We start from the raw sequence: 13,135 nt of genomic DNA, 5'->3' as shown, positions 1-13,135 counted from the left end.
CCCAAATTTGGATTGATATTTTAAGAAATTATTAGCATTGGGTTAATTTAAATCTTTATTAAACAAAAATAATAAAAATTATTTTGATAATATGGCGAGGTATAAATCTTATCAAAAGTTGTCAGCATCTTTGTGTTACAGCTAAGACTATTAACTTAATGAGCTTTTGATATGTCAACAGTAAAATGGTCACACAGATCTCACTTCTGGTACTGACTCAAATTGAGACCTCAAGTCCCCTGCTGAATCTCTTTCAGGGCCAGAAGCTTTCTGGGTGACTTCCCTGGCACATTGGCTAAGCTTAGTGTTTGTATGACAAACATGGTCACAGAAGAGCCAAGGGACAGTGCACTCTCCACAGCCCACCAGCCCTCGGGTATTTACTATCTGGCCCCACTAAGTGAACCGCTGCAAACCCTGATCACGACTGAGTGGTCTTTATTAAATGCTTGTTTTTTTCACCTGAAGTGTGGTGAGGAAACTACGGGGCTGCTAACTGACACATTGAAGGCCTAGAGGCTTGGCTCATTCCTGCAAGATGTCAGCCAAGGGTGACAGGAGAAACCAGGGACTCTTAACTCTTCCTTACGGATTGTGAAAATAGCTGTGTTCTCAGAAACACCCAGAAAATAGCACAGGGAGCACAGATACGCACAACCAAGGCCTTTCCCCTTTACCCTGGCTCTCCGCTCAGCCTCCAGGCGCTGCATGATCAGCATGGTGTCCACGTCGTCATCTTCCTCTTCCTCGTCATCCTCGTCCTTCTGCTTGGACTCCTGCAGTCTCTTCTGGAACTGCCACTCCAGCATGAGCTTGCGCAGGCGGTCGCTCTCCTCCGAGGTGCGCTCCGCCTTGCTCTGCAGGTCGTGGATCTCCTTGCTCAGCATGTCCACGATGTGCATTTGCTGCTGCTTCTCCAGCTTCTCCCTGGCATCCCGTTTCCAGGGATCTGGAGAGAGGCTGTCACCAGAGGACAGCTCTTCCTTACTGATGGTGATGTACTGCAGGTCCCTGCGCTCTATGGTGCGGGGCTGCTGCTGGGGCTGCAGCTCCCTAATGACTGTGTCTTGGGGCCTCTGCAGCGTGGAAGGCTTTTCCGGCTTGGCCTGTGTGGCCAAAGGAGAGAAAGAAGCAGTGTTCAAGGACTGAGTCCGCATCTGGCCCAGCTTCCGCTCCTGCTCCCTGCGCTTCCTCTCGCGCTCCTCCTCCAGGCGCGCCTTCTCCTTCTCATACCACCGCTGATGCTCCTCTCGCTTCTTCCGCTCCGCGGCGGCCACCTGAGCAGACTGGGGTCCTGCCTGGCTGGCAGGAGGGGGAGGGAGGGGCAAATCCATGGGAATGCCATCAAAATCACTGGTGTAGTGGACAGGAGGTGGAGGGGGTGGTGGAGGTAGGTCTGTTCGAATGGGCTGGGAGACAGCCACGGGGGTGGGCAGTACCGCTGCAGGGGTTTTCCAGCGGCCAGGCCCACTTTTGGTCAGAGTGGAGGCAGGAGTGACTGACTTGGAGGAATGGTTCAGGTGCTCCTGGCTGGATGTGCTGGACTCCACTGAGGAGCTCTGATTGACCCACATGTCACTGTCACACTTGCGACCCATGCCAGCCTCTACTCGGTGCCGCTCAAGCTGGTAAACTGCCTCTTCCCGAAGCTCTTCCTGGGAACGGGTAACGCGCTGAGAAAGGAAAAGAGGGAGCTATCACACTTCAGACTCACCACAGAAACTACCAAACTCCACACGTTTTCTCTTCACTGGGAAGACGGAAAACAAAAACCGTGGGATCGGTGGGTAACCAGAAGCTGGGACTACTTTATGGCTCACTGGCCAAATGGGATGGCTGTCCATTGATCTACAAAAAGAATAAAAAGATTTTCTGTCTATCCAATGGCGCGTGCTATGTCTAGCACTGCCGTGCCTGCGCTGGCAGGCGAGGGCATCTGCTCTGGCTCCAGGGGCACTCGCCACACCTGACTCCGTAGATGAATGAGCGCAGTGTAATCCAAGAAGAGCAACAAAAAACTTCTGTCATAGAATTCTAATTCTTACAAAGTACTCATTGTATGCATCCTTGGCTCAATGCTGATGAGCTGTAAGGCTGAGGACTAGTTTTTTGATTCCTTAGATTGAGCCAAGCATGCAAGGGCAAGTTCCATCCTCTAAGACACTTTGGCTCCAACATTACCAATGAAAAAAGACAACAGCACACTTTGAGGGCATAAAGCCTCGAGTATATTAGTTAAGAGATTAAAACAAGTATTCTTTCCCCCCACAATACTACTATGAAGCCTGCAAAGTATGTATAGAAGTGTACATCCTAATAAAAATGTCACCATGGTATATGAATCAATATACTTATCCCACCTTGATAGTGCACAGAAATTGAAGATGTAAACCTGAAAAATAAACTACTTCTTTTTCCTTTAAGAAATATAAGTTATCTCTTTAAAAACAATGGCCATAACAGAAAAAGTCAACTCCCAAAATTTAGTACAGCTTACTTTGCACAGGTTCCTCATCACAGTGGCACACAATCCACCAATCACACAAGAGCATCTAGAAGTTACATGCTATCTGTAGGACAGAGACCTGCCCCTTCTGTGCGGCACTATTTCTAGTTCACTTCTGGACTCGGTAGAGTGTGGCTGATAAGAACGACATCCAGCGCTCAGAGAACCCAGCTGCTCATGGTCACTCAGTCCACCAAGACACGGCAGAGCCGGCCTTGGGCGCACAGCCCTGTCTGCCTTCTTCCTGGCTGTTTCTCTCATCCTTTAGGACTCAGCTCTAGTGCTATCTGCTTGACAAACAGTCTTCTGTGACCACTCTAGTGAGGAATGACTATTTTCGGAACTCCTACATCATTTGCTTTACAGGACACATACTTGTTTCATGTGTCCCAGACTGCTTTTCTCTCTAGCACACGGCTGGTTTCTTCTCTTGATCACACTTGATAGTGCATCTCTACCTCTCTGATTTGGACAGAAGTCCCAACTCCTTAGCTAGGTGCCCACAGCCCTTCTCAGGAGCCCTGCTTTCTCAAGTCCAGAGAGCCTTGGTTCTTTCCTCAATAGTGCCCTCCTTTCCAGCAACTCTAAGTACATTATATGTTTTCTGTGGTCTCACTTCTCAGCCCCACCTCTGTCCACTGGCAGGAACAAAACCAGGTGTAAGCTGTCAGTCGCTGCACTCCTTTTTCACTCCTGGAACCGGCGACCCTTGCCTTCAATGTAGTAACAACAACACCTCATGGGGCCAACGCTGGGAGAGCACAGACCTGTTTTAAGGTGTTCTCTATTTGACCATACTCCTTTATGCCTCAGCCTTAACCACACACGCACAAAAATAAGAGGATAACCTTGCTGCTGCGTTGGAAATTACCAATTGTGTCTCAAAACTCACTCCGCCTTGGGCTGGCAAGACGGTTCATCCGGGGAGCGGTGCTTGCTGTCAGAGCCTGATGATCTGAGTTTGATTCCCCAGAACCCAGATGGCTGAAGGAGAGAACCGACAGCCATCACTGTCCTTATCCTGCAAACTAGTCTAGCATACTTGGAGAGTTGAGGCAATCTGTGAGTCCTCATTTCTAACCTGGATGGCAGCACTGGAGTGATTACTTTCTGTGTGCATATGTGGTTTTTCCTCATAATCTGGCCACTGGCTCTGAGAAGGAGCCATCCGATCCTGGGATTTTGAAGCTGGAAAGGTAAAATACTCTCGGGTGTACGTCTGCGTAGGGATAGGATAGGCTTCAGGCCTAGGTGGAGGCGACTGCTCCTGTAAGACGTAAAGGAAAGGAAAGTGTTGTTTAAAATCACATAACAGGCTGGTGTAATACCCAAGGATCTGCTTTATAATCCCTTTAAAAAGTACGTATGTTAAGTGCTGTGCTAAGAATGGAAGGTTTGAGCCTATACTGTGAATAATGAAGAAACATTTTAATTTTTTCCAGATTTACTCATTTCTGCAGATTTACTAATTTAGAGCTGATTTTCCCAACTAGTATATTAAAATAAAAAGATTAACTGACAGATACTCAGGAGTTATAGTTAATGTGACTTGTTGAGAACTGTATCAGACTCAGACAGTCTACATGTGAGAAAGCTCATCTCTCAGACCTCAGTGCAGAGGTTTCCTGTGGAGACAGATGTTATCTTGGCGGCTGTTCCAGAGGCATATGGACTCTTCCCTCCGGGGCTGGGGGGTTGATCTGCTGGAAACAGTCAAGAAAACCCAAGATTCACATTAAGTAACAGGTAAAATAACAACATTCTTTTAAAGGCAGTAGCCATGGCACAGGCACACTGCACTGCTGGCATGATGCCTCGCACAGAGCCAGAGACAAAGATGCACCACCAGCCAGCCCGCACACGCCAAGTCCCACACACCCCAGCTCCCGCACACCCCAGCTCCCGCACACCGCAGCTCCCGCACACCCCAGCTCCCGCACACCCCAGCTCCCGCACACCCCAGCTCCCGCACACCCCAGCTCCCGCACACCGCAGCTCCCGCACACCCCAGCTCCCGCACACCCCAGCTCCCGCACACCCCAGCTCCCGCACACCCCAGCTCCCGCACACCCCAGCTCCCGCACACCCCAGCTCCCGCACACCCCAGCTCCCGCACACCGCAGCTCCCGCACACCCCAGCTCCCGCACACCCCAGCTCCCGCACACCCCAGCTCCCGCACACCCCAGCTCCCGCACACCCCAGCTCCCGCACACCCCAGCTCCCGCACACCCCAGCTCCCGCACACCCCAGCTCCCGCACACCGCAGCTCCCGCACACCGCAGCTCCCGCACACCCCAGCTCCCGCACACCCCAGCTCCCGCACACCCCAGCTCCCGCACACCGCAGCTCCCGCACACCCCAGCTCCCGCACACCCCAAGTCCCCGCACACCCCAGCTCCCGCACACCCCAGCTCCCGCACACCCCAAGTCCCACACACCCCAGCTCCCGCACACCCCAGCTCCCGCACACCCCAGCTCCCGCACACCCCAAGTCCCACACACCCCAGCTCCCGCACACCCCAGCTCCCGCACACCCCAAGTCCCACACACCCCAGCTCCCGCACACCCCAGCTCCCGCACACCCCAGCTCCCGCACACCCCAAGTCCCACACACCCCAAGTCCCACACACCCCAAGTCCCACAGCCCCAGCTCCCGCACACCCCAAATTCCACACACCGCAGCCCAGAAAAGGGCTCCAGGGCCAGGACCTGGTTGACAATCAGGTAAAGAGACAACTTAGCTTAAGCTGGCAACCTGACACCCTTTTCCAGAGAGATTAACAATATATTTTGGTCTGTAGTGTCCACTGAATCAAGTTTTCCAAATAAAATCAAATTTTATTTCCGCCAAAGAATATTATACCTCTATGAAACCTCTACTCATTAGACAATAAAAGCAAACAGTAGCCAGCAAAGCACAGTGTGGCCAAACACTCAGAACATGATTGCTCTTACTTGCCACATTGGGGCTGGAACGGTGATCGGCTCTGTTTTTCATCAGTCTGTCGTCACCAGGCAGTTTCTTTGGCTCACTGTACTCTGTCCACGGCAGCTGAGGACTCTCTGGGGAGCCATTTTGAGCTGAATTATTGTAGAGCTCAAAGCCTTCACTCTTTGGTCTAGGTTTCCCTGAGCCACGGCGATCTGAAACTGAAATCAAAGTGCATTACTCATTCATTCTCTATTCCTTTCGTGGGTTCTACAAGTCTACTTTGAATGTTCTGAAAAACTTCAAAGGATGAATCTAAAATATTTATGCTTCATGATTGTTCTCAGTATAACAGGGTGATTCCCATATATATCCTTTAATAGCTATAAAAAACAAAAACAAGCAAGCAGAACAAAACAAAACCCAAGGTCTCACTGGATAGCTGTGGCTGGTCTGAATTCACTATGTAGATCAGGCTAGCCCGAAACTCACAGAAATCTACCTGCGTCTGCCTCATAAGTGATGGGATTAAAGATGTGTGCCATCACAAATACTCACTTGATAACACATATTACTATTCATCAGAGTGATGACATCACAGCTACTGTCACTTGGTGTGATTACCCACTCACTGTCAGTTTAGTCTTCTCATCTGCTCACCTGGCCACTCCCCTCTTGGGTCTTGTCAGGATGCCCTGCTGTCTCTCTGCCTTAGTAAACCGTATTCTAGGCTGTCAGACACCTTTACTGTTGCTGTTGATACCACAGCTACAAAGGTAAGAACTGAGGTGTGTAGCAGAGAAGAGGGCCAGCACGAGCACATGGGACAGACTGCACACACTTGCAAGCTGTCTCATTAAGGCTGCTCTGAATCCTGAGTGGGTATATTTCTCACCATCTTGCATATATTCTCAACTTCTTACTTTTAAGAACTGGGCAATAAGAGTACCAGCAACTACTATCTGGGACTTTTTATAACTCCTCTTTTAAAAATAATTTATCTTATGTGTATGACTGCCTGCATGTGAACACTGTTTGCATTTGACTGATGCCCAAAGAGGTCAAAAGAGGGCATGAATCCTCTGACAGCTGTGACGTGGGCGCTGAGAACTGAGCCTGGGTCCTCTGACAGCTGTCATGTGAGAGTTTGGAACTGAGCCTGGGTCCTCTGGAAGAGCAGCGGGTGCTCTGGGTACTGAGACATCTCTGCAGCCCTAGCTGTGCTAACTTCAGGAAGTCATGTCCCAGTGCACTATCCTGGCCTGCCCACCGCGCTTACGTCTCTGCATCATAGGGGACGGCTGATTGAGGAGGGTGGCCAGTCCGTGATAGATGGCGCCTTGCTTTGCAACTTCAAGTGTAACCACAGAACTGGTTCTTGTCATGAGTTCTGCTGCCCTAGGAAGAAAATACAGAGTATCAGAAAGCTGAGCACTCGCTGCTGCTTGGGGACATAGGCCTGGCTTTCAGGAGGAGAGTCTCATGTCCATATCCTTTCTGAAACTTAATTATAAAAACATGTAAATATATCCTGTTATCACAGTAATACTAAGATACTTTAAATTTTTTGCAAGTTCTAAGTATATATGCATGTGTGTACTTAGATATTCACTTAAGTAAATATTCTGGATTAAAATATGTGTGAGTGAATAGAAAAATGAGATGCATGTACTCTAAGAATTTTAGAATTAAAAAGGTAAAGGTGAACATTTAGAGCTATTTCAGCACTACTTTTTGAATTCTGATTTCAGAATTAAACATAAAGTATCACTTCAATACACTGACTGAGCTTTAAACTAACCAATTCATCATACCTTTCCTGAGAAAGTCCAACCAGACTTCGTCCATCCACACTGAGGAGCTGGTCACCAGCAGCTAGACGTCCATCCTGAGCCACCAGAAGGATGCAAATATAGAGAGAAAGAAAGGTAGTGTCAGTGCACAGCAGCATTCTTCACACCACACAGCCAGTGCACAGCAGCATTCTTCACACCACACAGTCAGTGCACAGCAGCATTCTTCACACCACACAGTCAGTGCACAGCAGCATTCTTCACACCACACAGTCAGTGCACAGCAGCATTCTTCACACCACACAGTCAGTGCACAGCAGCATTCTTCACACCACACAGTCAGTGCACGGCAGCATTCTGCACACCGCACAGTCAGTGCACAGCAGCATCCTGCACACCACACAGTCAGTGCACAGCAGCATTCTTCACACCACACAGTCAGTGCACGGCAGCATTCTGCACACCGCACAGTCAGTGCACAGCAGCATCCTGCACACCGCACAGTCAGTGCACAGCAGCATTCTTCACACCACACAGTCAGTGCACGGCAGCATTCTGCACACCGCACAGTCAGTGCACAGCAGCATCCTGCACACCGCACAGTCAGTGCACAGCAGCATTCCTCACACCGCACAGTCAGTGCACAGCAGCATTCTGCACACCGCACAGTCAGTGCACAGCAGCATTCCTCACACCACACAGCATACATACCTAGAAGCATCCGCACAGCACTTCACAATGCTGAAGTGCATAATCTTTCACTGTTTCCTTTAAAACAAATACTGACCACATCTGCAGCGCCTCCTTTGACAACAGACTTAACGTAGATTCCCAGTTTATCCTGGCCAGCACCCTATGCAAAACAAGGCCAGAAGAGTACAATGAAATCACACAACAAACATAAACAACAGCTGCCCACACACACACTGGTCACATGACAAACCCCAGGCCACCTTTTACACAGAAACTAGAACTATAAACCCTGTACTGGCAGAAGACACTTTCTGATCAAAACTGGAGAGACTAGTTAGGAATGTTTCTATTTTATGGTTCCATGTTTAGAAGAAAAATACTCCTATAAAATCAGACAATTTGATGAAAAATGCTCATAGTCTTGAAATAGTCAAAAAGATTATCTGTCAAGTCTAGACAGCTACAAACCTAAGTGAATGGGAAACTCTTCAAGTGATCGGCCCTGAGCCAGGCAAGGACAAAAAGTTGCTGTGGACACCAGGACACTGCAGTTATCTACCGTGACTATTCTCACTCTTTTCAAACACACAGTTTAAATTTTAAAACAAGAAAAGAACTTCTTTTGGCAAGCAGTTAGGAAGGCTTAGTTAGTAAGGAAATATTAACCAGACAATAGTGCACTGTAATTCATACTCTATAACTAAAGATTCAAATCCATTAGCATTCTTATGACAAACCAATGGGATCTGAGAAAAGCTGAGCTACCACTTATGACTTCAGGGTCATCAGTGTTCTGTGTAGAGATCACAATGTGATACTACATGGCTTTGGGTCACTATTGGAACTATGGGGTGAACCATCAGGGGCAGGCACCTCATCTGGACATTACTAGACACAGCACAGCTGAGCGCATTCTTTCTGCCCCAGCAATAGACAGTAACTTCACCAACTACAAGACATTACGTCAGACAAGAAATACGTAAGTATCATGAAAAGTGATTTTTAATAAATTACAGATAGATTTTTAAAGTAATAACCTGAAAGATGTAAACTTATGTACAAACCACCCATACTTCCTCCTATTAGTTAACAATTTTAGTTTACAAATTTTATTGCTGAGACATGGCTCCTTTTTCTCCCCTGCCGTAGAAAGTGGAGGAGGCACACATTAGGTAAGCATTATGTCACTGTTTTACAGGCATAGAACTATATATTACACACACACACACATACACACACACACACATACACACACACACACTATAGAAAGCAGTAAAGCATATTTTATTTGCATAAGTTAACTGAGATGTGGTTGTGGCATTTGCCTGCATGCCATGCACACTCTGGGCAGCTGGGAACTAAGTTTACAAATTAAGGCCATGTGCTTCTCTGTTTGAAGCTCCTTGACCCTAAGATGAAAGATGGAGGTGTTCCAGTGTCTCCTCCACCTGTGTCTGTCCTCCCTCCTTGTATGCCAAACTGCAAATCTTTTACCAGCTCTGGGATCCCAACTGTGAGGTCACTTGGCACTGTCAACACTTGACAGCAGCTGTAATATCACAACTGGGACAGCTGGCAGTGCCACAGCAGGCTATGGGTAGATAAAGGAGAGACTGGACAGCTGGCAGTGCCACAGTAGGCTACGGGTAGATAAAGGAGAGACTGGACAGCTGGCAGTGCCACAGTAGGCTACGGGTAGATAAAGGAGAGAGCTGGACAGCTGGCAGTGCCACAGTAGGCTACGGGTAGATAAAGGAGAGACTGGACAGCTGGCAGTGCCACAGTAGGCTACGGGTAGATAAAGGAGAGACTGGACAGCTGGCAGTGCCACAGTAGGCTACGGGTATATAAAGGAGAGACTGGACAGCTGGCAGTGCCACAGCAGGCTACGGGTAGATAAAGGAGAGACTGGACAGCTGGCAGTGCCATAGTAGGCTACAGGTATATAAAGGAGAGACTGGACAGCTGGCAGTGCCACAGCAGGCTACGGGTAGATAAAGGACAGACTGGACAGCTGGCAGTGCCACAGTAGGCTACGGGTATATAAAGGAGAGACTGGACAGCTGGCAGTGCCACAGTAGGCTACGGGTAGATAAAGGACAGACTGGACAGCTGGCAGTGCCACAGCAGGCTACGGGTAGATAAAGGACAGACTGGACAGCTGGCAGTGCCATAGTAGGCTACGGGTAGATAAAGGAGACTGGGATCCTAGAGACAATTTGGAGACGGGGAGCGGTGATCAATCTAAAAGAAGGGAGTACGAAAATCCATATGGAAACTTACTGAATTACAATCCAATTTAAAAATGGAACTGGAGGGGATAGTAGAACATATCTGATAAGAAATGGTTAGAGGATTAAGCAAGGATAGGAAATAAAGGAGGAAAAGGTATGGGCTAATCAAAATAAGGATTATGAAAAGGCCTTATGGAAATCCACAAGTCAAAATATGATGATGAAGCAGCAGCAGGAGGGTCTGAACAGAGACTCTGCCTGAGTGGCCAACGCCATTCCTACAGGATGTGAGCTAAGGCATGGAATTCCTCCTACAACTTATTGGTCATGGAGGGTCCAGAAGTCTCCAGAACAACACAGGCTATGGGCATTGCTCTTAGTTGCCCACTATAGCTACATGGTTAGACCCTATTACTTTGGTTGCAGGACATAAAAAGCTATCTCAAACCAAATGGGTAAATTTCTTTTCTGCTGGCTAACTTTCATAGTGTCAGAAGGTGCAGTGCAGGCTGCTGGGGAGAAAAGAGAAAAGATGCCAGTGGTTTTATGTAGTGCTGGACCCTGGCTTGCTAGAACATAGGCCTGCCAAGAAAGATGCATCAAATGCAGCCGCAGTGGCAACCCGGGACTGAGGTAACTAAGTGCTTTCTGACTATATCTGTGGTCTGCTCCGCACAAGGGAATTTAGTGACCAGCACTGTAATTGCGCTCAAAAGCCCATTGCTGGGAGTAAACAGAGATCCTATTTGGGAACCTACTATTGTTATTTTACTAAATAATGGTGTTCCCAATTTGCCTTCTAAGTATTTGTTTATACCCAGAGACTTGCTACTCTCAATCTCGATCACAGAAGCTTCTTTATGCAGTGGGCAGCAATCAGTGACAAGACTCATAACCAGTCAAATGCTGATGAGGGTGACTGAGTGCTCAGTCCCAAACAGAACATCTTTCTCATACCTTATAGAACAGGAGGCAGAAGAAAAATAAAGAGCTGGACACACACACACACACACACACACACACACACACACACACACAGAGAGAGAGAGAGAGAGAGAGAGAGAGAGAGAGAGAGAGAGGTCATTTAATGATACTGTTATAATCTTAAAGTGGGCATGAATACATCTTCAACGCTAGAAACATTCTGGCAAGATGAGGATGTAATGCTGGCTGATGAGCTCCTATCTCCACATTCCACCTAACTAGAGAAATTGCCTCCTGTAAAGCGTATGTGCAGCCACCACTCCCACAGCAGACACCAGCATCTGCCCGCTGCCTGCAGGGCACACATGCTCTCCTTCCTGAGAGCATGCTCAGGCACTACTTCTCAACTGTACTCTGGCTTGGCCACAGGTTTCCACCATTCAGTCTCTAGGGGTACAAACTACTCTCTGTCTTGGTCTTCTAGAAGAGAATCCATCTTTTCCTCGCTTGTGTTCACATGGGATTTTCTTTGCTCCCTTGAGGAAGACAGTCATAACATCCTTCCTTACAGCTTTTGTATGAGTGAGATGGCCCCTCTTATCAATTACAGCATGTGAGAAACCACCCACCTTTTCCTAAGAAAACTGTCATTTATTGCACCACAAAAATCCCTTACCATTTTGGGAGCTCTCACTCCTTCATCTGAATAGAAATTGCAACACATTTATTAGTCTAGGATTTAAAGAACTATAAACAATTACATTCTGAGGATTGGACCAGTGGCTCAGCAGTTAAGAACAGTGACTACTCTTGCAGAGAAGCCTGGTCTGGTTACCAGCATCTACATGGTGGCTCACAATAGTCTGTAACTCAAGTCCCAGAAGATGTGACACCTTCTGACCTCCTTGAGTACACATACAAATACAGTAACTCTCTCTTGCCTGCCCCTCTTCAAGACAGGGTTTCTCTGTGTAGCCTTGGCTGTCCTGGGCGAGTTTGTAGACTAGGCCACCACACCTAGCTTTAGAAGTTATCTCTTAACTGATGCTGCATGTCAGTGTGTGGCGTATCAGCCACTGACGGTTGTATACATGGCCTATTAGACACTAGCCAGAAGTAACTGAAGAACAAAAAACAACAGTTTAAGGGCACTGATCAGATAGTTTGGAAATTCATAACCTTGCTGTCCATACCACAGTCATTACTACATAGCACTCAAATGAAACACCTCATTAGTATTTTTATGATAATTATCTATTAAAGTAACATTTTGAAAATATTAAGCTCACTTAATAAAACAAAGCTAGGAGAAATTTTAAGTTACCTTTGTGACTCACAATATCTTTACTGAACAGCACTACTGTAGGAATGAAGGTATTTTATGGTGTGTCTTGTTAGTCACCATCATTACTAACAATAAATTCATAGTTATTTACAAAACTGTTAAAATAACACCTTACAGTAAACATATTAACATCATATATCCTGAGTTCCAACCATGAGAAATACAATGAGAATATTATTGAGATAAATACATAGGGCTAAGTAATTTTTAAAAAACATTTGTTTAAAGGAAACTGCAATGTTGTTCATTCTACTTAGTTATGAAATTAAAACATTAGACACAACCACTCAAAGCTTCTCGTTGCTCATTTAACAAGTCCATTCCTTAATGGAAGGGAGAAAGATCTTCTAGAAAAGATAAGCATTCCCAAGGACACCAGGCAATATTGATTCTGCTAAAAATAATTTTGAAATGTATTTGAGCAGCTTGAAATAAAAGGATCAATGCATCTCTCCTCCTAGAAGTGACTGAGATGGGTGAGCTCAGCCTCTGAGCCCTTCTTAGAGACTGCAGGAGATGCCAGCAAAGGCAGGACCTGGGCACCGCGTTACACCTGTGGCACTCTACATGCTCATCTAAAAACTGGGCCTACAGGTACATACTCTCTTCTCCTTAAGAAGAAAAGTAGGGTAAGGGGAGCTAGGACTAGTAAGGGAAGAAAGGTTAACTATCTCCACTTTACCTGCAGAAAGTAAGGGAAACACACACAC

The 13,135-nt window shown here is 47.1% G+C and overlaps 1 protein-coding gene across 25 annotated transcripts in view; it reads right to left on the bottom strand.

The window, feature by feature from the left end:
* The window catches only part of AFDN (afadin, adherens junction formation factor), a 120,287-nt gene that overhangs the window by 16,091 nt on the left and 91,061 nt on the right, over window positions 1-13,135 (bottom strand). For 13 of the 25 annotated variants that reach the window (XM_084776463.1, XM_084776483.1, XM_084776473.1 and 10 more), the window contains 7 exons: window positions 8,017-8,082; window positions 7,251-7,324; window positions 6,716-6,834; window positions 5,463-5,657; window positions 4,115-4,209; window positions 3,588-3,773; window positions 678-1,673 (listed from right to left, as the gene is read on the bottom strand). In XM_084776463.1, the coding sequence (XP_084632589.1) occupies window positions 678-1,673; window positions 3,588-3,773; window positions 4,115-4,209; window positions 5,463-5,657; window positions 6,716-6,834; window positions 7,251-7,324; window positions 8,017-8,082 (1,731 nt within the window). The remainder of the gene's footprint in view (window positions 1-677; window positions 1,674-3,587; window positions 3,774-4,114; window positions 4,210-5,462; window positions 5,658-6,715; window positions 6,835-7,250; window positions 7,325-8,016; window positions 8,083-13,135) is intronic. The other 12 variants (XM_084776481.1, XM_084776464.1, XM_084776466.1 and 9 more) reach the window with 1 other exon arrangement.

This window comes from Acomys minous (assembly GCF_964271855.1).
Source record: "Acomys minous genome assembly, chromosome: 3".
NCBI lineage: Eukaryota > Metazoa > Chordata > Mammalia > Rodentia > Muridae > Acomys > Acomys minous.
The sequence above is the reverse complement of the archived record's forward strand: the minus strand, read 5'-3'. Positions and strand labels throughout refer to the sequence as shown.